The sequence below is a fragment of the Tachypleus tridentatus genome, chromosome 13 (assembly GCF_004210375.1).
Source record: "Tachypleus tridentatus isolate NWPU-2018 chromosome 13, ASM421037v1, whole genome shotgun sequence".
In the NCBI taxonomy this organism is placed as follows: Eukaryota; Metazoa; Arthropoda; class Merostomata; order Xiphosura; family Limulidae; genus Tachypleus; species Tachypleus tridentatus.
Window position 1 is genome coordinate 226,326,831 of NC_134837.1, and position 27,698 is coordinate 226,354,528.

A 27,698-nucleotide genomic window follows, 5' to 3' on the forward strand; every position below is an offset into this window, starting at 1 on the left:
ATATCAAACAAAATTTTTTTAGGTTTTATATCTACACTTGAATAACCACAAAATCATAAATAACTACACTGATACCATAGAATTCCACTATAAATTATTAAGCTCAGTAATTAAGCCATATTTAGATTTTTTTTAAAAATATGAAACTTCAAGCTGATTAAAGACATAACCTTCCTTCTTGAAATCTTTGCCTAGAAGTAACCTTTTCACAAATTAAAATGGCTGAGAAAACCACTAGGGGGACATTCTAAGTTGTTGATTTGTTATTCACGTGCATATTGAAGTAAGTTTATATAAGGGACAGTTTCCAAAAATGGAAAGAGCTGAATGGGGCCACTGTGATTCAGTACATAGGCTGTATCTGAGCAAAATAAAAAGATACAAGGTTCTCATTCTATAATATGTCATGTTAATATTAGCAATTTCAGTTCCTACTTTATATAAAAGTATAAACTCAGTATTTTGACATTATAAGCATCTAATTTTAAACAATGCTGCATTAAATATAACGTTACACACTAAAATATATACTTAGATGTGTTATTTTAATATTTACTTTTAAATTAAGAAATTAACTTGTATGTAATATTAAAATGTGAATTATAATGTGCAGTTTCATTCCAAACTTATTGACATATTGATATTTTGAGTGAAAGTCAACAAAGCTGATGACTTTTCCTTTGACCCGTGAACTATCATGAAAGGGTTAGTCATAATTAGTTTTATTTTTGGAGTAATTAAAAACAGTAATAATTACAATCATTGATTTTGGTTATTCATTTTAATCATAATGTTGACTAATTGGTAAGTCATTGACATTAATCAGTATAATTTCTGCTTATAAGTAATAAATAAATTGTCCAACTCTTAATTAAATACAGTAATGCTGTTGCATCAGTGCTATTTGTTCCCTTAATCAGATGCTTTTCTCGCTCTTTGCAAGGAAAGATAATTTCAAACATCTTAACCTGCCCTTGAATGACAGTCTTTTATCTCAGGTATCATCATAGTAGCCCATCTCAGAATCTTTTCCTTTCTGATGTAAGGTGCCTAAAATTAAACATCATCTTCCAATAAAGGCCTCACAAGTGACCCATACAGTGAAATGATAGTCACTTTTAGACTGACATTTAACATTTATGTATGGATTACTAAAGAGACTGATTAAACATAAGACCAGTCTGTTCTGTATCTTTGGTATGTCCATGATGGTATTGTTTACCAATTTCAGAAACTTGACCCTTTGGGCTTGTTTCCACCCCTTGTGTTATTTGTCAAATGGTTGGAACTTTTGCTTCCATCTTGATGCTCTGGAGCTGCAATTCCACTATTGTAAGGATGCCTGGCTCATTTTGAAATGAAATTGGCCAACCATACTTGTCAGTTTCTTCAAGTGGCTGCTCAAGAGGGCTGGTTAATCAAATTGAAGAAGTTCTTTTTTTATCCTACTCAATATCTTGTCCATTTAGGTGTCTTTTTCAACATTCATCTGACTTAGGCTCTACTTACTACAACTTCATTTTATGGAATTGTCAGTTCACCATGACCTTTAAGCTTGTGAGGTTCTAATGCTTATGGAAGGGTGTAGTCTTCAGTGTTGTTACTGATTCTGTTGGTTGGGCATTTAGGTGAGCCCTTTAATGTGCTCGTCAAGATCAGTGGAACCTTGGTTGGGATCTCTTGATAGCTCCCATCACTGTTCCTCATACTCAAAGGGGTGATCTGCTTTGGTGTTTGTACAAAGCTCACAGGTCACCTGGCATCCTGCTTCCACCTCCTCATCTGGATTTACATTTGTTCATCTGTAACAATCTTGTTGGTAAATATCATAAATTTGATACATTTTGAAATTCAATAAATTCTAAATTAAAGTTTCTAGCTATATGAAATGGTAATACATAATTTATGTAACAAAATAAAGTGGAAACTCATCTGAGATAAATTATAATACAAACCATGATACATGATGATTTGCTGGATATTGATGTGGGAATAATTTGATCCCAGTGGAGTGGGGGTACAGAAGGCTTGTGGCATAATTAATAAAAACTTTCACATTTGGAAGGCAGCAGTAAACAAGAATAGTTGATCTTATGAGTGGAGGGAAGTATCCATCAGAAAGTACATTTTCAATACAGGGAAATCATAACTTTTGTAGTATGACCTGTCAAAGAACTTGTCTACTGTTTAATGAGGTAGATGCATTTTGTCCTTCATGACCTTATTATATGTTAGAAAAACCTTGTGGCTGTCACATAAAACAGAAGTAAATTATTTCTATGTCTTGAAGCTATTTCTGTTTGATCAGGAGCAAAGAGAATATGCTTTGAGATGTACAGTTGTGATACTTTTTCAGAGATTTAAATTCTGCTTTGAGGAGAACATTTGGTTCTTATAATAAAGTAAAATCTTACTTTGAAAATTTTAGCATTTGTATATTATTCTATTTGCTAATTTGTCCCACAGTGGCACAGCATGCTAGAAACTGGGTTCTGGTAGCCATGGTTGGCAGAGCACAGGTAGCCCATTGTTTGGCTTTCTGCTTATCTTCAGACAAACTTGCCAAGTGTGCAATGTGGCTCATTGTAGCTAATGTATTCACATTTCTTTCCATTATTCATGATAATTCCATTACTTTGGAGCTTATTAATGGCATTCAGTTGATGTTGCTCTAAAAAAAATTAAACTTGATTATTTTTGTTTTCATCATTGTCTTGTCTCTTTCATTCCATTTTTCACAAACAACTGCACTTTTTTTTTGCAGACGAGAAGATGAATCACAATTTTTCACATATCAGGTGACTGTGGGACATTAACTTTGACTATCACAACTAAAGCTACATAACGTTTTTTTTATAATCAAGATATTTTTAGAAACATGTTGCTGATCTTGTAATCTTTCTGAAATAGTCATTGTCCAGATAATTTGATAATTATTTATATATAAAATCTGTTATTTAAAATATTTGTACTTGGAGCTGCCTGTTGAAGGGACCACATTTATGAATATGTTTGTCATTCTACATTTCCTACATCTAAGAATTAATAATTTTCAACCACAGTTTATGAGCTTTCACTCTTAGTCTTTTGTTACATTGAGTATGTGTTTTTCTAAGAATGGAAAGTTTTCATAGATGTAGATGCTCAGTTGATACTGATAAACAATATAAACTAATAAACCATTTTTAATTTTTATGGTAATCTCTTGTAAAAACAGTATGTAAATAATAAACAATTTTTTAAAGAAGAATATGTTTCAACCTCTAATATAAGCAGGATAAGCAGTTTTTTTATATAATTCAACCAAACAAGTTAATAAAAAATTTAGAAGGTATTCAAAACTTGAAGATGTCAGTATTTAGCTCTTTTGCTATGGGTCACTGGTCAAAGGCTTTATCATTGCTTTTGTTGACTTGCATTTGAAATTTTATTGAACTACTATTTTATTAATTTATGTCAGTAAGTTTGGAATCAAATTGTAGATTATAATTCAAACTTTTATATTATACATGAGTTAATTTCTTAATTTAATAGTGAATATTAAAATAACACATCCAAATATAGATTTAAGTGAGTCATGGTATGTTCAATGCAGCACTGTTTAAAATTAGATGTTTGTGATATAAAACTACTAATTCTGTAGTTTTGTACAAATTAGGAGCTCATATTACTAATATTATCAAGCTAGAATATAAAATGAGAACCTCATATCTTTTTATTTTGCTGAGATATGGATTACTTACTGACTTCTAATTTTTGCTAAAACTCTACCAAATTTTGTGAACATACACACACTGTATCAAAAGTTATAGAGCAAATGCTTGAAGTGGGCATATGTGAAGATACACTTGTGTATCATTATTGTTTATCAGTAAATTGACCGATTTTGCATTAGTGCTTAGCATTATCATTTAGACTGAATCTAACTATTAAAAAAGAACCTGGTAACACTTTCATGGCTGAAAATCTTGAGAACAATCTGATGACTAAAATCTGTTTTAGTCAAAGTATTATTTTACAAACTCTTCCACATTCATTTTTATAATGTTCATCTTTATAGTTGAGTTATAGTTGAACAGAGGTTTCATAATTAGTCATAAAAATTAATTTTACACTAACTTTCTAAAGGTCCACTTGCAAGCTACTTACAAACTTAAATTGGAAAAAGTATTTTCTATCTATTCCTATCATTAGTTTTGAGTTTAAAATGAATTTTATCTGTTTGCTGAGTTAAAATTATTTTTTTATTTTACAGGTAGTTTATGTGTAATTAATATTTACTTAAGTATATTAATGTGCTTTTATGTGCATTTTAATATTTTGTATTAAAATTTAGTTTAATTCAAAATAAATTTTAACAGTTCACTTGATTCATGAAACAAGATTGTGAAGTTTTCATGAATAATTTTCTATTTTTTTATAAATATTCATCCCTACAGATTGTTTGGTATAAAATAATTTAAAGTTAATTGTAATGTGATGTGTTTTGATAAAAAATTATTTGTTTTCTCTTTTGCAGAAAGTGCCAAGAAACCTCAATTCTTTTCATGCCTAGGTCAAGTCAACCCTAATGACTTTGATTATTTTTGTCATCAAAGCAGACTTAAAGGAGGGGATCTTGTAAGGTGGGCACATTTCTTTGAATTTTATTATAATGAATATATAGAATTGCACATGAAGGTTGATACAAGGTTTGATTTATTGTCTTTTTCTGTTTTTACATATAAAATCAACCATCATAATATTGTTAAACTGAACAGATGTGCTTTGTTGAAACTTGGATAATCTTACTTTGGATACAAGCCAGTATTAAAGAAAGTTTAGGAAGAAAAGTGAAAGATAAAAGAAAGTGGGATTTTGTCTAACGAAATATTTACAATTAAATTTGAAGTTTTTTGCTGCATTTAAAATCTGAGAAATTTTAATGAAAACTGTAGAACAGACAATTGATGAGTCTGATAACCAGAATTAGGCAGATTGCAGATAATTGAGGAGATAAAAGAAAACTTTTTTTGCTTCTAGTTGTTCTTTCACTGGTTGTTAATCATGCTGCTATCTCCTTGCTGGTCAGATGAATTCTACCTTTTGTAAAAATTCTAGTTATAAGGAATATCATAGACATAATTCAACAAAAATATGTATGTTCTTATTTATCTGTTTACAAGTTTGTATGCTTTATAATTTTCTTTCATTAAATTTTGTGGACACAATGTTTCACTTTTTATGTGTACATAGGAGAACTAATTTCTTACTTGAGGATGAGGAATGTAATTTAACACTCCTACGAAAAGTGGGGCCTAATAGGCTCCAGAGCAACTTGAAAAGTTATTAATATTAGGCTAATAATTTTGTATTTAAATGAAATTGCCATTTAAATCCATTAATGAATGGATTAACGAGATTCCCACTGTCCCTATCTACTATCTAGCGAAACCACAGCCAGGGGAACGGGCTTGGAAAAATTAGGACTAGAAACGTCTTTTCGTAGGAGTGTTAAGATTAATAAAGTTTGAGAGATGACTTGAAAGAGTAATGAAGAAAACTTTATTACACCTTTAACACACTAAAAAATATTGTTTCAACCTGATGGTAATGGTTTTGACTTGCAACTGCAGGGTTGCAGGCTCAAATCCCTTTCAGTCATCGAGGCTAAAAGTGTGATAACCAATCTCACTATTAATAGGTAAAAGAGTAGTTCAATAATTGACAGTGGGTGGTGTTGATTAGTTACTTTTACTCTGGTCTATCACTGCTAAGTTAGGGATAGTGAGGACAGATAGCTCTTGAGTAGCTTTATATGAATTTCAAAACAAACCAAATAAATATTTAACATAGTTTTGTTATCAACAAGTACAAGTAATTTGTCTAGACACAAGAAAATATATAGTATGAAACAAATAAGTTACATAACTGAAGGTGCTTAAAAGTTTAGTATCTTGGCATCTATAGTGGTAGTTTAGAATAGGGTTGTGTTCATTTTTTTAAAATATATTTATTGTTGTCTGTACCCAGTTTGTTCTCTCTCACCTTTCCTTTTTCTTTCTCTCATTTCATAACACACTCTTCTATCTTTAGATCTTGTAGTTGTTTAACTAATTCTCCTAAATCATCATCTCTTAGTCTAAGTTACTCTCCTCTCTGTACCTACTTATCAAAATTAGCTGATATGGTCATGTAGCATGATTGTAATCTCTACAGTATTTTTGCTACCAATACAGTTTTGTAGATATAGGCCTATTTCCACTGTCTTGTCATTATAAGGTTTTATGTATGGTCCAGAGTCTTTACAGTAGGTGTCTGTGATTTGGTAGCAATAAACTTTGACAGTAAATAGAAAGCACACAATCTTCTTGTTTTAATATATTATATTCAAACAATTCCAGTACTTGAAAAAAATAAAATTGGTTACACTGTTGTTTGCCACAGTTGAAATTAGTGTGTAAAATAATTCTCTCTTTTTCTTTTTGTCAAAAATCTGTATGGGATTTTTCAGTTACTTTAAAATCCAATTGTCAAGAAGAATTAATTTTTCTTTCTTCTGTTATTACAATACAGTCAGTAATAAATGCACTTACACATTACCCTGTATGTTACCACTGTTGCATCCAGAGCTCTAAATATTTCTGTTTTACTGCTAAAGCCAACACAAGCTGGTACAATTATTCTTCATCTCTATTACAATATAAGTTATGAAACTTACTTCAAAATTACCATAATAGTTATTGATTACCACAGTTGTTTACAGAGTTTTAAATAATTGTCTCCTTTTCATAGAATCTACACAGGTGGGTTCAATTACTTTAGAACACCCTTTAATGAACACCCTTCTTTATCTCCACTTTTGCAATCAAATTGTGAAATTCTCACTTTATAAATTGCCCTTGAGACCTAAACTAACAATTACACAATCTAACTTCACTTTTACTTTCACCAACTTACATTCCACTTCTGTACCTACCTGCACATATGAATTTAGAAGCTTCAAGTAACATGTAAAAGTGTAGTACAACAATTAAAACTGCTTACACAATATGTGATGTGTATGAAATTCACAACAAAACTAGTCATGGCTGAGGCTTTTATAATAATTAACATTTAGCACTCTTATTATAGAAATTAAACAATCATTAAAAACTAAATAATTATTTTTAAACTGAATAGTCTTGTATATCCAACTGCTAATTTATATTTCTTTATGCATTGCAAAGGCTAGTTCCACCTGAAGTCCAGTCAATGAATAGCAGTGAATGGAATAAAGTGATACAAGCAAATTTAGACATTGATTACATACATGAATCAGCCAGAGCACATGCTTCAGTTACAGCTGTGGTAGGCTATGGAAAGAAATATAATTCTTCAGTTTATTATGGCTAAATAACTGTATGCATTTTGAACATTTTTGTTGATGAACTAATTGCTTTTAATCCTCCTTTAATTTTTTGGTTACCTGAGAATGTTTTCATGAACAAGTGTGAGTGGTTCAATCTTAGTAGCATTTAACTCAGTTGGAGTAATGAAATTGTCACAATAACAGATTAACAAGTCCCTCTTAAAGTAAAGATAAAACTGAAGTAGAAACCCTTATAACCCAAGTGTTTTCAAAAGGTGGACCTGAAGAAGAAAGTTTCACCTTTTGAAAGTGTCAGATTACAATGGTTTCTATTTCAGTTTCATCAAGACTTTTAGGACCTTTGTGTTTTTAGCACATCATGATTAAAGTTGAAGATTTCACCCACTACTTTTCAGTTGTCATTCCTAAGATTTAAATGTGAGTAGTATATCACACTTAGCAATGTTGTTATTCCCATAACATGTAATATTTGCCATTGCTGTGCTAGCAAAACATATTGATTCATGTTTAAGACTGCTTAGACTAGTTGAATATATAAAGATTCCTTGATCTGAAGTGTTTCCTCATTTGAACTATATTTTATGATTTTAGTGTTGTTTGTATACTGGTGTTTCACATGAAGTTGTACAGAAGTTTTTGTTTCTTTTACTGTAGTTATGAGTTATTTAACACATTTCAAAAGTTTTAACTTTTAAAATATTATCCCATTAAGGACAGTTATACATATAGATAATATAAGATAGTTTTAGAATATTGTCCTTAACTCTACAAAAATTTTGACTTATTAGCCCTTTGAAAATATTTTTTATATCTACCTGTGGATAATATTTTCTTTAAGCTACTAACAGGTTTGGCTAAATATAGTAGGACATGGTTCAGATGACTTTTGTTTCTTTTGCTGTAGTTATGTATTTGTTAGTATCTGTTTAAAGATTTTTTATAACTGTTTAGTTTCTATAAATTTTGTTCATATTGAAGACAATTATAGATATAAATAATATATGATCAAAGCAGAATGAGATTACATTGCTAACTAGAAATATCTGAATTCTTGGTTATGGTTGGAAAATAATTTTCCCATCAGCCTGTTGGTAATACTTTCTTGTAATTTACTCTTTTTTACAAGCTGCTAGAGCATCTAGCTAGATACTTTCATTGAAGGTTGGCAGACAATGTAACACATTATAAATGACAGCATTAGTGGTGTTGATTATCTCACTGTAGCTCTTTACTATATTCTGTTTGAATTGTATTTGGAAAGCTGTTCTTCCATAACACTGTTTTGTCTAATAATACATAACATTATTTCACAAATGAAGAGCCTGTAGATTAGAATTAAAACTAAGCTAAAGGTATTTCAGATAAGGCTGAACAAACTGGTAAAATTATTTTTGTAACAATAGATAACTACAAACCATTTACTTTTGTTTCAGGTTTCATTGCATAACCATAGAAGTTCTGAATTAACTTGCTCATTTACTCAAAACTTAATACATTCATGTTTTTGATTGAGATACTTGAAAAATAACATGGGACTACTCTAAAACTGTGAAAGTATCATCAGCATAGATTGTTACTCAGAGATTTGCATTAGTCTGGACAGTTCTGTAACTAAATCTTTTTTGTATAAGATGAAGTTAGTGAAACTGGGGACTATGATTAACCTCATGTCAAGTCCATTACCATAATTTTCTTAATATAATATGCATGATTTTCATTAAAAATTTTTCTAGAAGTTAGAATCCATATAATGTATGGTAAGAAATATAATAAATATTTTTAATTTACAGCTAGTCCGGACCATCTTTTCCAACATGCATTGTAAATGGTAATACAAACTGACTGAAAAGTAGTTAATACCTTTCAAACACAATCACTCTTTTTAAATATAATTACATTTTGCAAAGTTTTATAATAACTGTACTTTTGTATTTTGTAAGTTTGTAAATGCTTCTCTTTCACTTTTAAAAATATTAAAAGGTTTCAGGTTTTTCCATTATACTCTTGGAAAGAATCTATAACATTACCAGATATGATTTTGCAAATATGAGGAAACTATCTTTTATAAAAATTGAGAAGTCTTCAGTTTTTTAAAACTGGAATCCTGTGATATTGATATAGTTATATATGATTTTTGAAAATTTCAAAATGTATATATAAAATCTGAAAAAAAAAAAAATCATTCATGTGCAAAACGTGATAAAGCTTAGCAACCTACAGCAAGCAGCAACCAAGTACAAAGTTCATAATGAGAAGAGATAATTGTTTGGTATCTTTATTTATATTGTGTTCTGTATTTTAAGCAAAATAAGTTTAAGAATTTATTTGTATGTAGTAATAATATATAAACAAATATGTATTATAACTGAAATGTGGCTATATTTTATAAAATACCAGTCCACTAAAACAGGCGTCTTTGTAAAAGCTAGGTTTTTATTATTTGATACTGTAACATGATTGCACATGTACTATGTTACTGCAATATCTTTAATGTCAGCCAGGCATGGCTGAAAAGGTCTGTATAATGAATATGTATATAAATGTATAACATTATGAGATTCAAGCTATTTAGATAAAACATTTGTGTTTTTATGTTATTATTTGTGGTCATTCTAAAATGAAATAAATTTATATTCTTTGTCTGTATGGTGATTACAAGGTTAATCAAATTGATCAAACCCATACGGAGATTCAATAGTAAAAATATAAAGTTTATTCTTGAAAAAAACATTTGATAATTATCTGGAGGTTATAAGGATTTTACATGTGAGATTTAAAAATATTCTGATGCATAAAAGTATTTTTAATTATGAAATCAAAATTACTTTGTATGTTGGAGAGGCAACATTCTAAAAGAAAAAAGGGCATGAGAAAAACGATACTTAAAATATTATAAATAAATTCAAGAATTTGATAATTTGCATACAAAGGTCTTTTTACATTTATTAATAATCTGCAAAATTTCTTGAAGATATGCCAACTTACCAAGTTAAAAGTTATAGCATGAAGACTGTAATAAGCACAAAATGGTTAAGAGGTTGGTTCCTGGGATTAAGTCTGTACTGTCCAATCTGATGGCCCGAGTATAGCCATGTGGTTAAGGTGCTCAACTTGCAATCTGAGGGTCACAGGTTTGAATACCTCTTCCAACAACCATGCTCTCCTTTTCAACTAGGGTGGCATAAAAGTGATTATCAATCCCACTATTCGTTGGTAAAATAGCCCAACAGTTGGCAGTGAGTGGTGATGAGTTGCTGCCTTCCCTCTTGTCTCAACACTGTTAAATGGGATGGCTAGTGCAGATAGCCCTCATGTAGCTTTGTGAGAAATTTTCTAAACAAATCAGAGTAATCTGATTTGTGCAAGACCAGTTTACAGCTAACATTTTAAGAAAATAGGATGTAGCTCAAATAGGGAAATACTTTGGAAGAAGTAGTCTTAATTTTTTAAACTACATCATCCAAAATTGAAACTAAATCAGCATTTTTCACTGTTATTGCTACTTTCAAAAGTGTCCCAGTATCAATTTTTTGTATGTGTATATACTTGATTTTCTTAATTATTTGTGGAAAATGCTTTTTACTCCTTATCCCTGCAATCTCATGGTAATGTCCTTGAGGTTAATTTAGTACATAAGTATAACATCAGTGCAGTATTTCAAGTCATTGTTCTTACATGTATGCTTAAATATATGTATATATATTTTATACCAGATTACTAAAGAAAAACTTTGGGGTCTGCAAGCCTTCAACATTGTGTTGTGAGTTGTTTGGTATGGTTCTTCCAAATGCTGTTGCTTTGACTGTTCATTTGCAGGCTGTGTTTGCTATGGCAAAGTAAGTTAAAGCATAATATTTAGATCTCTCAGATATTCTGTTTTGTCATGATATAACTTCCCAGGTTGAGGAGTTAATGATAGTATATGTCAAATATCTTATGGCTGTGGAATTGTTTTATATGGTATTAAAAGTTTCATTCATGTTAAACTGTTTTTATTAAAAGTACAGGTAGGTGTAAACATGGAGTAGTATTCTCAAGATGGTTGGTTTGGGTATTAGCACTTTAATTAAAGTAAAGTACAGAACAACATTTCGACCTTCTTAGGTCATCTTCAGGTTAACAAAGAGAGAGTTTGCAACTAATTGTTGCCAGCCATGTGTCTTAGGGACAAGAGTGTATATGGGTATGGGAATGTAGGGACATTGCAGTTAGGTGTTAGGTTATTAATTAGTTTTGGAATAAAGCTTTTTTTTATATTCACTTAATTTTGGTTTCAGTTATTGTATTAATAGGGCTCTTTTGATTTTGCCTTTGTTTATGTTTGTTTCCCTACTTAGTATCTGGGTGTTTTTATGGTTGTGTTTATTTGATTTGCAGTGTTTAAAAACATATGAAGTTTTTTCTTTTTCTTTGAATATGGTTTTCATTTCTCTGCTTGTTTCTTTAGTATAGAAGTCATGGCAGTTGTTGCATTGTATTTTGTAAATAGTGTTGTTGTTGTGTTTGTTAGTGTAGTTTTTAGATAATATGGACTTTAGTTTTGTACCTGGTTTTTGAATAAATTTGGTGTTTACTGGAATGTTCTGTTTTGTTGTAAGTTTTTCTAGATGCTGGTTATTTTTGCTGATGTTCAGAATATATGGTATGCAGCAGTGTAAGGTTTTTTAGTTTGTTGTATCTTGGGATTTATTATTGTTTGTTGTTGATCTAGGTGTGTGTGTATAAATTTTTCAGCAGATTTTGGAGGAAATTTGTTGATGTTAATGAAGTGCTGTTTTATTTTATTGATTTGATCGTTAATTTTATCGGGTGAGCATAGTTCTGTGGTTGTGTTTATTTTTTTTTATATGTTGAGTTTTTGTTTTATCTTGTGTGCTGAGTCCCAGGGAATGTATAGTTCAGTATGGGTGATTTTCTGTGGATTTTTGTTTTGAATTGTGTATTAGTTCTTGTGATCTTGAGGTTGAGAAATGCTATTTGGTTAGTTTTTTTACTGTTCACAGGTGAGCTTTTTGTTGGGATGTATTGAGTTAATGTATTTGAAAAAATTAAGTGCGTGTTCTGTAGATATGAATCCAGCAATTGTATCGTCATCATGTTTTATTTTGGTAAAAGTGGTAATACCCATACTAGCCATTCTGAGATACACATCAAGGAACATTGTTGTTCACTCATCTTTAATCTTTTTTCTAATTATAAGGTATACTGTGTTTAAATATGTTTCACCTGAGTTCTCTAGTTGGATAGAAAATTGTTTTGTTGTGATAACAAATTGTGTTAGTATGTAATACTACTTTGTTAAAAGAAAATGAATTTATACTATATTTATTTTTTACCATTTGGGGAGGTTCTAGAATTATGACCTCTTTGTAGACAGGCATTCTGTAATGTGTATAAAAGCTGAGGTTTTTGAATGTGTAAATAGTTTTTCTGTTGACTAAGCAGAATGTAACGACTACTTCAAAGAAAATGTTAAATAAGGTAGAACCAAAGAATACAACAAGTGACTTCCAAGGAAGTGGATAACTCAAACAGCAGGGTACTAATGGCAACAGTTGAGTCTGAAGTTTTATCCTAAGCCAGTGAGGACTAACACCTTGCCCTAAAAAGTAAAAACTATAATTAGGGAAGAGGATCATCCAAACCAAAAAGTTATTGTAGTGAAGTTAAACACATATACCAGTATCTTTGACAAAATAATGAAGAAAGCTTGGAAGATGATGAAAGCTCTCAATTCTAAAAGTCACAGCTGTGTAATCACATCCTGATAAGAACAGCTGTTTTATTAAGAAAAATTACTGAATAAGCTGAAATGACAGCAACCCCTCTATGACTACATACCTGTGAATTTTTAGTAAAGTTTCAGTGAAATTATGTACTTTATTTTTGCACACTATTGAACACAAGGAAAGATATGCATGTTCACTACATATGTGTTTTTAGACACATACACATATATTGGGTAATTGAAATGTCCATTGTGAAGCAGATTATTTGAAATGGTAAGGGATAGAAAAATATATATCAGCAAAATGGAATGAGGTATGGACACTACCTGTGACAATATTACTGAGTGTTCAGGGTCATGTCCTTTGAAACTTTTATTAATCATAAACTACTTCAAAAATGTCAATTGCTGAAGTGTACACAATAACAAATAAAGCATTTTAAATAAAAAATAACCAAAACTGTTCCACAGCGACAGTTGTGGGTGTAGATGCAGATGATATAAAACATCCTAAAAGTATTATAAAATGATGGCTAATAAACAACAGTTGTGTTCAAGGTGCTACTGAAATGTGGATTCAAATATGATATCTGTATTGTTAGTGTTGTTTACTGCTCTTGTCTGTCTCTGCAGTGTCGGTATGGAAATGAGTCTGAAGGATGACACTTGTCTGGAAATTATTGTAATCTGAAGTACAGCCTGGCAGATCATGAGCATTACAATGACTTTTTCCATACAGTAGATGCTTATTAAACTGTTCTTCAGCTGAACACAGTGCCATAATTTAGATGATTTGTGTGCTACCTTGTGTAATGGATCTTAACATTTTATAAACTGTTGGACCCATTATTGACATGGTGACTTTCTCATGCAAAATTCTGGCCTTGCTTTTTTTCCAGTAGTAATTTGTGAAAAATTGTGTAATGGTAGAGGATAAAGCACTAACATGATCTTCTAAAGAAGTGTAGCTGTTCTCATTGTAATATTAATGCAGGGCAAGAAGCAAGGTGAATAAAGTATTACTGGGAAAAAACAGTCTTTATTGCAAGTAAGTCAAGCTTGATCATTGTATGTGATGAACTGAAAATATAAACTTTATCTTTTGTTGTACCAGTTAAAACAAAAAATATATCCATTATTTATTTCTTATAGTCATGCTCCATGCACAATACTGCTTCCTCATCAATGATAAAAAAAAAAGTGAAATTTTTCTTTGCAGCTTCAGTCAGATAAGCATAGTGAAAGAAAGCTATGCAAATCTAATTCGTAATTAGGTTTTTAAGATATGGTGAATTAGGTTTAACATATATAGACTGTTTATAAATGTGTTGATTATAATTTTTAGACGACAGATATTTTTCCTCCGACATTCTACTGAAGAAACAAGTCAGACTATTTACCAAGGTGAGTTTACCTGCTATGTACCAATTACAGCAGTACTACCCTCTGTGGGATGTATCAGGTATAAATTACACTTTCCATTTTAGCTTTTATTTTAATATATTTAATAAAGTTCCTGTGATAACCGGTATTTCACAACCTGTGTCTGACAGGATTTGTGCAGGTCATGCAAATCATAGAAAGCCATGGAATATAGTAAACAAGTTTTTTTAAGAACTGAAAATCCTGGAAAATCTTGTTTCTTTCATTAACAAGTTCTGGAATATATAGTTTGAAAATTTAACCTCATGACTTTCATGTTCCATGTTTTATTAAAAACAAGCCATTCTATTTTGTTTATCTTAGTTTCATAGTAAACAATTTCCAAAAAAATGTGACTTGTTAGATGGGAAATGTGTGTTGGGATTACGGTCAGAATGATCTTATTACCATGAAATAAACTCAAAACTCATTTTGCAGAAAGTTGAAATCATAAACTTGTTGATTGAATAATGAACATGGGCATTTCAAAATTTTCCTTTTTATATCTCTAGTGTAAATATTTCAAAAATAATGAACAATGTTTTTAGCCTAAGTTCTTCATCAGTTATTGTGTAACAGCCATTAATAGAAACAAAGAGAGAAGTCCAGATACAAATGGCAGTAATATAATAGATTGTGTGTCATAAACTTGATTTCCTTACACAAAATTGTTAAATAATTACCATTGAAGACATCCCATTAGTTTATATTTGATTAGGTTATTAGTTATTTATATTATGATCAATGTTGGCAAGGATATATGAGTGTCATTTTGGATCAAATAATTAAATATTATAAAGACGACAAATATAAAGAGACAAGCAGGTCTCTAAATAAACTATTATAATGTATATTCTTAATATTATTTTTCTGTTTGTGTAATTAATGTTCCTCTTTAGATCGAAAATGAATAAAATTCATGAAAAAAGCTTATTATACTTACCATGTTCTATAAGGATTGATAAACCTGAAAACACCATTGGTGACATATAAAATTATTTACGATGGCTGTTATTTCAACTGTAGTTTAACTTTTGGTGTCAGTTATCACACAAGGAATTTTAGAGACTGAATGACATGTTTAAATATAAAAGTTTTATAGATTCACAAGGTTTTCAGATCTTTGAAAAGTTCCGTGTTGGGTGGAACTGTAGCAGGAAACTGAGATGTGTAAAAAATAATGTAAAAATTTTTTGGAAAAAAAACCACAAGATATAGGACGTTGTTAATGCAGGCAATAATATGACAGTGGTCCCAGTTACGCTACAAATGTGAATCTTTTTTTGTTAACATGTTTGGCATTGTAACATGTCATAGTGTACATACAGTTACCAGTCAAGTAAAAGTTGACTTCTTGTTTAATAAATATTATATGGTTTTGATTACATATGAGAGGAATAAAGATGCAAGACTTCATCAGTTGTTATTAAACTAATGTTTAGAAAAGAGGACTGTAAATGATGAAGAGTTTGGTAATGCTTTTCTTAGTAATGTGTGGTGATTTAGAATTTCTTTTATCCTTTGTTAATATTGTTCCTTTGAAGGTGTATATAGTAATATTTACCATAATTCAGAATTTACTACACATATATTCACAAAATATGGCAAGCTTTAGTGCCAATATTTTGGGTCAGTTGTACACGCTAAAGTTCAAATATTTTTGAATTTTCTATGCATTTATTTATAAATTCTTTCCTAACTCTCAGTAGACAGTTTTTAGAGGTTATGCAAATAAAATATGGAAAGAAGGAAGAAGTATGTCAAATGTTTTTGTGGTAGAATTCTATACTTCATCTTTTACTTTGTCTATCCTATCGCTAACTGTAGCAAAATCATAATAATCAGTTCACAGTAAAATTAAAATTTGAAAAATGTGAAATAAAATTAATGGTAGTTTTCTTTTATCATTTATTTTACTTTAATATTGGTATTTGTAGCTTCACAGTCTAAATTGTATTTTTTTTTTCACTTCTGCTTTCTTTTATTATTTTACTGCCATACTTTGTACCCTCTGAGGCAGTCAAGGAAGTTACTTTGTCAGCAGAGGTACTATTGGAAATATATTTTCAGTTTAGGGAAATGCTAACTTCAGTTGTTTAAGAAACTTGTTTCAGATATGCAAGATAAAAAAAAAATTTGGTGATGGAGGATTCTGATGCAGTGCATTACCTGATCTAAATGGTTATTCTTGTTCAATAATGCTCTCTGTATGCAAAAACAAAACTTATGCTTTTCACACGTCTTTCATCTTCCTTTAGTTGAAATTTACTGATTCAAATGCATCGATTGTCAAATCATGATGTGACAGCCCTCCATCAATATGAATGAGACATACTTTCATTACACATGTGACTTTTTTTTCAATTCTACCAAATCATCACTTTTCGTTTGTCAGTCCTTTTTTTTTTCTTTTGATGCTCTGTGTGTGTATCATTGTATTCATGATTTTAATCATTTTAATTCCTGAAGTGGGATTTCTTTATTACTTATTTTCTAGTTATATTGAGAAATCTTTAATCCAATTTCACAATCTTTTTTTTTTTTCACTCTCTCATATTTTACATCAAACACTTGTTTGACTTGTATTTTTCTACAGTGAATGCTGAGGTTCATGTTCCAACTTTTTAGTATCATACCTTCTACTAGCACTATTTCACAGGCTACAGGCAAGGAAGACTCTTTGTTTAGTTTTTCAGAAATTATCTTTTGTGAGATTGTTCATTATATGGGTCTTCTTCACCTGAAGTTGTCCCACTAATCTTTCTGAACAAGCCAAACTGTTCAGGTGAATGAAGATTTTGATATCCTTTTTACTTATCTGAATTTTGCTGTGTCTTCCACTATCCCATCTACAGAATCAGCTAAGCCTGATACAGCATTTTTCAACATGATTTCTCAGGTATGTGATGTTTTATCCACCTGCTTTCCTAAGAGCCCTTATTACAACATTTAAGGATTACTTTTTTTTTCTTTGGTAAATTTCTCAAAGTAAGCAACATAGCATTTGGAATCATGGGGTGTAGTCAGTGCATGAACAAACTATCCTTTCTTGTTTGGTTGCAGATTTGTTGGAGCCATTACAAGATCCTGTTCCTCTTTCCTATCCTGGTCCTTATCTACCCTTACCTGTTTTGCCTGCTGGGGGTTTCTCATTTTACCATTTTATTTAACATAAATGTAAATGTACCAGCTCGTGGGTTCTGATCAGGTTGGAGCTCAAATTTATGCTCTTGTTATCTTTTGTCAATCTTTCACTACAAATTCTTGGGTCCTTTGGGTTCTATCAGAGTCTTGTTCACCAGTTTCTTTCATTCACCTTCTTTGTCTCCATGTCTTAGGATTCTACCACCAGCCAGTATCTATTTTCTGTCTCATCATTCCATTGCACCTATTCATCATCTTTCTCCAACTTTTATAACAAGCTATTTGTTATCCTCATGATAAACTGGAGACTGGTATCCTGAAATAGATTTCTTCTGCCTCAGTTTTTGTATCTGCCCTAGTTTACTTTGGAATCATTTCTCACTCTTAGGTGGGCTTTTCCTCCAGATTTATAGATGACCAAGATGAACATTGTAAATGTTATTTGCATATCCAAATATCTTCTTTCTTCCAACTTTCTTTTTGGTTTGATCTGTATGGGATGTTTCATGCACTGCCCATCAGACTTACTTTAGCTCTGTGTGTCTTATAAGGTGGTCAGAAAGAACATTTGTTTTCTGTGCATGCTCTTGGTTTGCACTTTCCTGGAAAACTGGATACTGTTAGCTCATTTTGAACAGGAGTCTGTTCTTAATACTCATTAGCTGCTTCTGGAGGAGGCTTGAGTGGTTTGGTTAATCAAGTTAGAGAAGTCCTTACTGTGACCTACCCAATATCATTTCAAGTAGGTACACTTCTCCTCTTTGACTTTATTCAATAGGGCTTTCAGTTCTCCATGCAATATTACAGCTCACACAGTTACACCCTTGTGCAAATTAATTGAAACAAATGGTCATTTTACAGTATTTTCAGCATGGAGGCCAATGTAGGCTTGGTGGACCTGCTGATTTTCTTTAATAGTCATTTTATCACAAAGACGGCATCAATAGCTGTGTTTTGCAGTATGGTCGATAAGAAGGACAAGGAGAGAATCAAAAAACAACTTCTTACCAACTAAGTGAAGAAAAAACAGTATCAGTGTAGTCTGAAATACAAGAACTGGATGCAAGAACAATAGAGGAAGGTGTTATTCAGTGACGAGACTCGTTTCTTCGTACAGGGTCAAAGAAGTCTGCATGTGTGCAGATCTTCAGATGAGAAATTTCGAGAATCTCACATCAATCAGTTCATAAAACATCCCTTGAAGGGATGGCATCAGAGGCTTACATATCGTAGAAGGTATGATGCGAGGACCACAGTACATCAAAGTTTTTCAGAGAAGAGTCGTTCCAGAATTGAAAAAGAGATTTCCAGATGGATCTGGCATTTTTCAGTAAGATCTGGCTTTGTGCCACACATCAAAACTTGTGAAGAATTTTATTACTACAATGCGAATAAAGGTGCTGGACTGGCCTGGAAACACTCTGGACTTGAATCCTATTGAAAATCTTGGGGCGATTTGTAAAGAAAGGTTCGGGGAAAAGACTGTACTGTGAAAGATAAGCTAATTGAGGCCATAATTGAGGTGTGATACCACGATCCAAAAATTAGTAAAGATTGCAGTCAACTCATGGACTTGATGCCAAAGCGGATTAATGATCTTCCGAAAAATAAAGGCAGTTATATCATGTATTAATTTTTGGATTTTCAGAAACAAAATGCAAAATATTATAATTTTCTGTCTTGTTTCAATTAATTTGCACAAGGGTGTATATTGCTTTTAGGGATGTGGCTAATAATTCATTTTTCCTTTCTTGTCATTGTGTTAGGCCTAAACTTAGGACATCTATTGGTAGGACCAGTAACTAGTTAACTTACCAAGTTTAGGATGAGGTATTTTGCTCTAAAATTGAGTACATATATAACTTGATTTATATAGTCTAATCTTATCAATGGAATGGTTTGTTTCATAAAATGAAAAAAGTAATTATCTGACTTAATTAAAAGAAAGAATAACTAAGAGAGGATTTTCATGTATTGGCTGCATGCCTAGATTTGTTCTTAGCAAAGAAAAGCTATTTATTTTAGTACATTAATGAGAGCCCTAATTTTCATGCCAAAAGATATATATGGCTACCAATGTGAAATGTGCACAACAGAAAGTGATTTTTGTAGAAAAATTAATTCTGCATTGATTATATGGCAAAATTTGGAATTATACACCCTTTTACCTAAAGTAAAAGCAACATAATGTAACATGTAATATGATTTTAGATCTAATTTATATAGTTTTACCAATAACAGCAATTTAATGCTTATTTTTTAATAACATAACAGCAAGCACACTTTGAATTTTAGGAGTCCTTTTACAGGCCCTAAATTAGGCTGTCTGGTCAATAGGTACCACATGGAAGCAACAAAGAAACAAAGTTATAACTAAGTCAAAAATGATAAATCTGGTAACACCAATCTATCCTTGACTTTATTAAGTTGAGGAGTTCAGACTTTGATCATGCAACAAAACCATAGCACTTTGGTGTGTTAATATAGTTGGTATCAAGTTTGTTCATTTGCATAGGTGCTATTTAACTTAATTTGTTTTTCATCCTGTGTATTATACTTGTACTTTTTTTTTTTAAGTGTCAGAGTAGGATGAACATAAAAACACTGATTGGTGTTGAGGTTGGTATTTTTATTAAAGTTTGCCTCATAATGTTTGCTGTTTGAAATATAAAATTTTTACTTTTGTCAGAAGACTTATTAATTGTTGAACTGTTCCTTTTCAATACCTGTAATGACTATATTGTTTAAGACACATTTATAGCAAGAAGTGACTTAATTTTGAACTTCTTTCATGCTTTTCTTTCTGTATGTGTTTGTCAGTTTGAAACTTCTTTTACCCACACAGTAATCCTATACTTTAATAGGGATTTCAAGAATATGCACCATCAATACTAGTAATTTATTTTTTTAACTATCCACTCTGATAAGATGTTTAAAGTACTAAAATGTAATTCTTGAACATATCTAAACTCATGATATATAACTTACTCTTTACCACTATGTAAAGTCTAGTTTCATTCCTTTGATTTGTCCTTTTCCATGTTTATCTCTAAGGGGAGGGATCCTCCAAAATGGGTACAACTCCATGACATGTGGTGAACTGAATGATAGATTAGGCTTAAAATTATATTTGTTTTTTGTATTATTCTTTTGTTTGTTGCTGAAACTTGTTATTTGACTCGGTTAATAAAAGTGATTTTGTATCTTTGCAAAATTATTTACACAGAAGTATGGAGCAATAATTCTTTTTCTTTATAAAATGTTTTTGAATTACATTTCTTGTCACACCAGTTGTGAAATGATCATGGCTGTAATAAAAATAACAGGAAAAGTCTTAACTATTTTGGAAATTTGGTGACATAAAAATATCCTTATTTATGTCACAATTCTTATTTAGACATTTGTGCACACATCCATACAAGTATATATGCCCAATTTGTAAATTTCAACTGACAGTTAAAATTTCTTCTGTTTGAATAAAATATTCTGTCTCAACTACAGTATTAACTCTTGGTTTCTTTCAGCTCTATTAACCTTACAGGTGTATTCTTTAAGAGAGACTTTTCTTAGTATGATACTGTGTTGCATACTTTAAGTATAAAATCATCTGGGAGGCTGTATGATTATGTAATTATGTAGTATTTGGTATTTTTCTTTTTATATTGCTGCTTATTTTTATTTTCTTGTTTCATTGTTATTCAAGATTTCTTGCTTTATTTTCTTCTTGTTACTAACACTGATTTTTGTTTTAAGTAATTAAATATTGTGCTGTTCCAACTGTTTTCTGTATTAAGTATCAATACTAAGATATTTATTGCAATTTTATTTTGACTTCTGGCATGGAACATTACTATTATGACTCACTAGACTTCATTGACTGTAGTTGACTGAAATGTTTCATAAGCACATGGATTAGAAGGTGTTCCTTCAGAATTTCTGTATTCATTCCTGTGTGTAGTTTACCATGAAAAATGTTTATTAGTATCAAAAATGTTTAGCAATTCATCTTTGTAGTGATTTGGTGTGAAGTTTGATTTTAATAAATTATTTCATTCAGTTCAAGTTGCTTATTTTTTTTTCCTGATTGACTAGAAAAGAATCTAGGTTCACAAGTGTTTTTCTTTAAGATTTTAACTGAATGTGGTCTAGTGAGTAGTGTTCTTGGATTGTTAATTTAAGGGTTAACAGTTCTCTGCTTCTTGCTGACAAAATTTGCTCTGCATTTTAGGGCCATGGATGTACTGTAGGAGTAATTGTTATTTCTGAACAAAGGCTGTTAGTGGGTGTTGTTGACTAATGGCTTTCCTTCTAGCTGTCCCCAATGGCTCAGCAGTAAGTTTGAAAGCTTATAACATTAAGAAAACTGTATTTATATGCCTTTGGTGGTCACAGTCCAAATACCCCATTATGTCATTTTATGCTTAAAACAGAACTAGGAAACAAGTTACCTTCTAATCTGTTGATTCAAAATTATAGATGGCTATGCACAGATTGCATTTTATGTAACTTTGATTTGCGTCTGATCTTGACAGCATCTTCAGCTTCCTGTTTTTGATACCCATTAGGGAATATTTCATGAATTTGAATACATTTTTATAGTTCTGTTTACATTTACATTACTTCCTCTTCAAATTCAGGACTCTGTTTGCTGCTCATAGTTATTCTGTAGACTCAATAAAATCCATAGCTGGTGAATTATTCTTTGTTAAATGCTTTTTTAGCACTTGGGTCTACATATTTTTGTATGGTAATCAAGATATTTCTGTTATGATCACCTTTCTTGTTAAAAATTACTTGTGTTTGGGGTTAAGAAGTAATTTGGTTAATAAACAAAGTTTCTCATACCTTAGAACATTCTGTACTTACACAGTTTGTTATAATCTATTTGTTTTCAGGTTTTTGGTTTCCTCTGTATTTGTTCCTATCATGCATGCATAATTTACACTCCTCTTCTCATTGGATGTTTATTGTGTATTTGTATGGATTCATCCAGGATATCCATTCTCAACAGATGCCTCATAGCTTCAACCAAAATGGGGAGTATCTACATTTACTTGGATTTTGTTTTATTGATGTTCCCATTACATTGTAATCAAGTTGTTGAGCACTATTCTTGGGACAGTTTTGATTTTTTTTAATTCTCCTTGAGTACCTACTTATTTGGTTTGTTTTTTTGACTCACTAAAATTTTTAAATATGGGATAATTTGGGGATAAAGCCTTAAGATTAAGACCACTAAGAAATTTTGACTGGAATGCTTCCCAAAGAGCCTTCCAGTACTGGAATGGTACAAAGTATTCCTCATAACTGCTTATACTACTACAAGTGCTCCTAGATAAACCCGTTACTTCTTAAACAGGTATTTTTTTCATACACACACAAAAGATAAAGGGGTAATTTTGTGCTGAAAATAATGTATTCCTTGTGCTTATCCTTAGTTCCAGTTTTTTATGTCAGGTTAATGAGCTGCATTTTTCTACCTTCAAATCCAGTTATTTGAATATTCCTGGTTTTGCATTCTACTTCAGTTGTGAATGACCTCATTGGTAGTGTGTCTTGGTTATTATCTTCTTTCCTTGTAACATCTTTCTTTTTCTTTGTATAATCATAACTCTCTGCAGCTACTACTATTTTTTCAGTTAGTCTTCTGGCTTTCAGTATTTTAGAATTAAGCATACTTGATATAATTAACTTTATGTGCGTATAGAATTAATGTGAATTTGAAATGGGTCTACATTTATAAAATACTTATATTAAATTACAAAAGGAAGCATTTTCCTTAGCTATTTCATGTGGCAAACAATTTGCATGCTATCATTCTTTACATAGACCTTTAATGCATTTTTAAATTTGGCTTCTAATACATTTACATTGCTGAACACTTTGTTAACTCTATTCATTCCTTTATAAGCTCATAATACTTAGTTTTGTTTATCAAAATTATATTCAGAGTAGTATGTTTAAAAATAAACAGCTTTCTATATGTATGGCCTTAAATGTTTAGTTGAACATATTTGTCATTTAGATTTTTATGATATGATGCTCAGAAAATAAGATATTTTGATAATGTTAACAGATGGAGTAAAATGTTTCATTCTTGTTCTGTTATGATTAAAAATTTACATATGAGTGTTAATATCTTATTTGTCTTAATTTCTTGAAGTAGAAGGTTGCATGTCAATTTTAATACTTGAGATGTTTTGCACTTCCAAGAGTGAAGTATGAACTATAAAGATTAAACCAATCTGTTGCATTACAGATTTATGATTTCTTTCTTACTATGTCAAATCACCTCTCAACTTCACTCAGAGAGAAATAACAACAAAAGAAAAAGAGCATGACAAACATTCCTAAATTTTCTCAACCAGAAAAGATGGAAAGTCAGATCTATCTGCAAACTAAATTTAATCTTTTAAACTAACTTATTCACAGATGTGCAAAATTTTAGAAACTCAAACCTCTAGAAGAGACTTTTCATTTGTATCAAATTTATATTACACAGTCTATTAAAGCTAGCAAACAACAATTATAGAGTGGAGATTAATTTTGAGTGTGTAAAAAAATAGATGTTGATTACCAACTCAGTTTCTTCCAAACTGAAAAACATTTATTTTTGTACTTTAAAAGGAAAATTTTGAGAACAGTAAAAGACAGTTGATTATAACTGTTAAATAGAAAATATTACGTAGTCAGTATGATAACACCAAGTAAATTATCTAATTTTTGTCTAATTGCATAGCATGCTAACGTAACTTGGAGCAGGTCAACTACAAGATAAAAACTGTTATGATACACATGGACCTGCATCTTTAATTTGATTAGCCAACTCGCATATTGTTGCCTCTAGTTGCCCTGAGAAATATCAGAAAGATATTTTGATTATTTAGATATAACAAACCATTTCATTTATATTGAGCGAAGAAGTTTTTTCAACAAAACAATACCATTGGTTGAGAAGCAAGACACAATGGGAAAATAATATAATTTTTTTTATTTATTAAAGGGGTTTTGAGTTCATATTATTTCTCCATAATGTAACCTAAATGAATTAAGAAATATTTTAAACATATACACACACATTTTTATTGTAGAATATAAACTTCTATTTAATATTCAGAATATTATTTGTAACCATAGTTTTGTGTTTACTGTAAGAATATAAAATGTATGTGCCCTGAAATGCTCATTAAATATGTTGCTGTTCACCACTTTTGTGGATGTGTTGTCCACCATTATTAGATTTAGTTTTTGTATTGCCATCATCTCTCCTATTCTGTCATGTTATTTTTTGCTGTGATTGCAAATTATGGCAAAGTTCTTTTCTTCAGTAATTATCACTTTTCTGATATAGGTGTTTATTGGTATTTGAAGAATTACCAACACTAGCCTTCATGCACTCTTTTATACATTCCTTTAAGCTACATGAGGCTGACTTTGCATCAACATCATGAATGAATGTATTTATAAACATTATTGGAACATCGAAGTTTATTAATTCAGTCTCTTATATTGAGAAAAATCTTAGTATTTATATCAAGACCATATACATTGAATTTAAATAATGATATTACCAATAATTATGGTTTTTTGCATAAAAAAGTAGAAAGGACGAAAAGTGTGTTGTTTGGAAATGATTTTCATCTTTTGGTAATTAACATTATTTTGAAATGCTTTTCAAATGGAATTTATACCCTTCATAACGTTAGTTTTGATGTGTCCAAATTGTCATTATATCAGTCTCTCATTTATGAGTAAACACAGTTATGTGGTAAGAAATAAAATCAGTAATAACTTGTAATCACACTATGCACAAACTTTAAAACACTGAAGTGATTGATTATGGAATATTACAAATTACAAAAGTGGAACAAATGACATGGGTCATTGCTTATATTTGTACACTGTATATTCTTACAGTATTTAAGACAACTTTCAAAATTGGACTCAATGTATGATATTTGCACTGTTTTACCTAATACATTTATATTACCAAAGTGAGTTTATTACTTTGTTTGATTTAAATACATTTGAAAATAAACTATTATTTGACCTGGAACTTCAGTTTTCATTCCATGAATATGTGGTTTTATCCTTAATCCATACTGCTATGACATAATAGTCCTTGAATTGAACAATTACATTCAGACTTTGTCATTTAATCTAGGGATACCTCAATGCTCTGTTGTTCAAGATACAAACCTACTATTAAGATGTATGTAATAGTTATTTAGCTTTATTAAAATATTCTTTGTTTATTGGTAATTATATTTCAAATTCCACATTGATCTAGTAGCTCTAAGTAGCGAGCAGTTTAAAGAGGCTTATGGATGTTTTTAGTTTTGTTAAAATACTTTACATTTAATTAAAATACTGTTACATTGCATTTTAAGAATTTATTTCTAGAAAAGTGATACCATTGTTGTGTTGCAGGAGTGAAGCTGTTAGAATTATAAATATAATTATAAAATAATTTGTACTTTATAATATAGGAAACCTGAAGAATTACACATGTTTTCACAACAGTGCCTTGAGGTGGCTAACCATAGATAAATACTTTACATGATTCTCATAAAAACATGAAGAAAAGAAGCCCACTTCTGGTTGGCAAACATTTGATAAAGTGCTTGTTAGTTTTTCAGTTTTAAAATATAGTTCAGTCAAGTATGATAGAAAATTAGACTATTTGTCTCAAGATTATGTAAATTAATAACTTAATAGTATTAACTAAATGTAAAGAGAAGAATAATTAATTTAATTATAAAATCTTTTTGTGATGTTTCATTGACTAAAATATTTTTATTAAGTCTTTTGGGAATACTTCAGTTTACATTATTAAATTTATATTAGGAACATCATCAAGCATGCTGCAGATCAGAAGAGAAATATGTATTTTTTTAGATTTTATTAAGACCGAAATTTGCAGGTAAGTTTCATCTGATTCAGAACTTTTAATTTCAGTCTTTGAAGCTAACTTTATAAGTGATGGAAAAACATATCAGAATGTAAACCCAATTGAAAGTATGTACTCCTAGTTTTTATATAATTTTTGTTCTGTGTATACTAAAACAACTATTGCTTGATTGCATATATTGGCCAATAGTTGTTGGTATATTTTAGTAGTCCAACAGTTAGTGCACTTACCTATAATGCTGAACAATCAGGTTTAAATATCCACAGTAAGAAGAGTACAGATAGCTCTTGTACTTCATAATATAGGAAACATGAAGGATTGTTGAATTTGACAACAAAAAAATGAATACATGTTAGTGCAAGTTACTTTAACACCAAATCATTGCAAATATACTAAAGTGAAGTCATGTTTAATAGAAAAGCAGAGAGTAGTTATAAAACCAGCTTTATAAGAGTTATTTTGTATTTGTTTAATACTTTCCTCTTGTTATTTTAATTGACTTCATTACTTCATATAATGTTTAACAGATGCAATTTTCTAAAATTTTGTATTGTTAGTTTTGCATCTTCAAAATTCTGCTAAAAAAACAAGAGATCTGTTATAACCTTCTGATAATTAATAATGTGTCAGTTATATTCATTCTCTCTCAGATATAGTTGACATACAGTTGTATTTTTTATGCATCCTAAAATAGCTTATGCACAGTGGTCAGTTTAAAAATGTTTATTTCTTTGTACCACTAACAGCCATTACCTCATTTGCAGTTGCCATGTAATTTTCTGCACATGCTGCAAATCTTGGAAGAACTTCAGTTTGTATAAGTGCTTATACATATTGTTCCAACCTGGGATATAATTTTCATAAAGTTGTAGCCCTCGACCAGTAGAATGCTCATGCTACTTTCATCCGAAGTTTCATGAGCACAAACATAATTATAAGCTTATTCTTTTCTTGATATTATCTATGTTTGATGTGGTTTTCTTCTATGCCTTTATAATTTTGCAGTTACTTTTATTGACTGTCTTTCTTTATTTAGTGTCATAATAATTTTGTCTTTATTGCACTTCTGTTCTATCTACCTAACTATAACTTTGTTTTCTCTTACCATCTTGTACCTTCTTTGTGCAAGTTTAAACAACATT

At 30.5% G+C, this 27,698-nt stretch overlaps 1 protein-coding gene across 9 annotated transcripts in view; it reads left to right on the forward strand.

Annotated features, from left to right (window-relative positions):
• The window catches only part of LOC143239982 (protein MMS22-like), a 213,586-nt gene that overhangs the window by 15,433 nt on the left and 170,455 nt on the right, over positions 1-27,698 (forward strand). For 7 of the 9 annotated variants that reach the window (XM_076481705.1, XM_076481707.1, XM_076481706.1 and 4 more), the window contains exons 3-6: positions 4,520-4,625; positions 11,065-11,187; positions 14,425-14,483; positions 26,493-26,568. In XM_076481705.1, the coding sequence (XP_076337820.1) occupies positions 4,520-4,625; positions 11,065-11,187; positions 14,425-14,483; positions 26,493-26,568 (364 nt within the window). Of the gene's footprint in view, positions 1-4,519; positions 4,626-11,064; positions 11,188-14,424; positions 14,484-26,492; positions 26,569-27,698 lie in introns of those variants that run through there. The other 2 variants (XM_076481710.1, XM_076481711.1) reach the window with 1 other exon arrangement.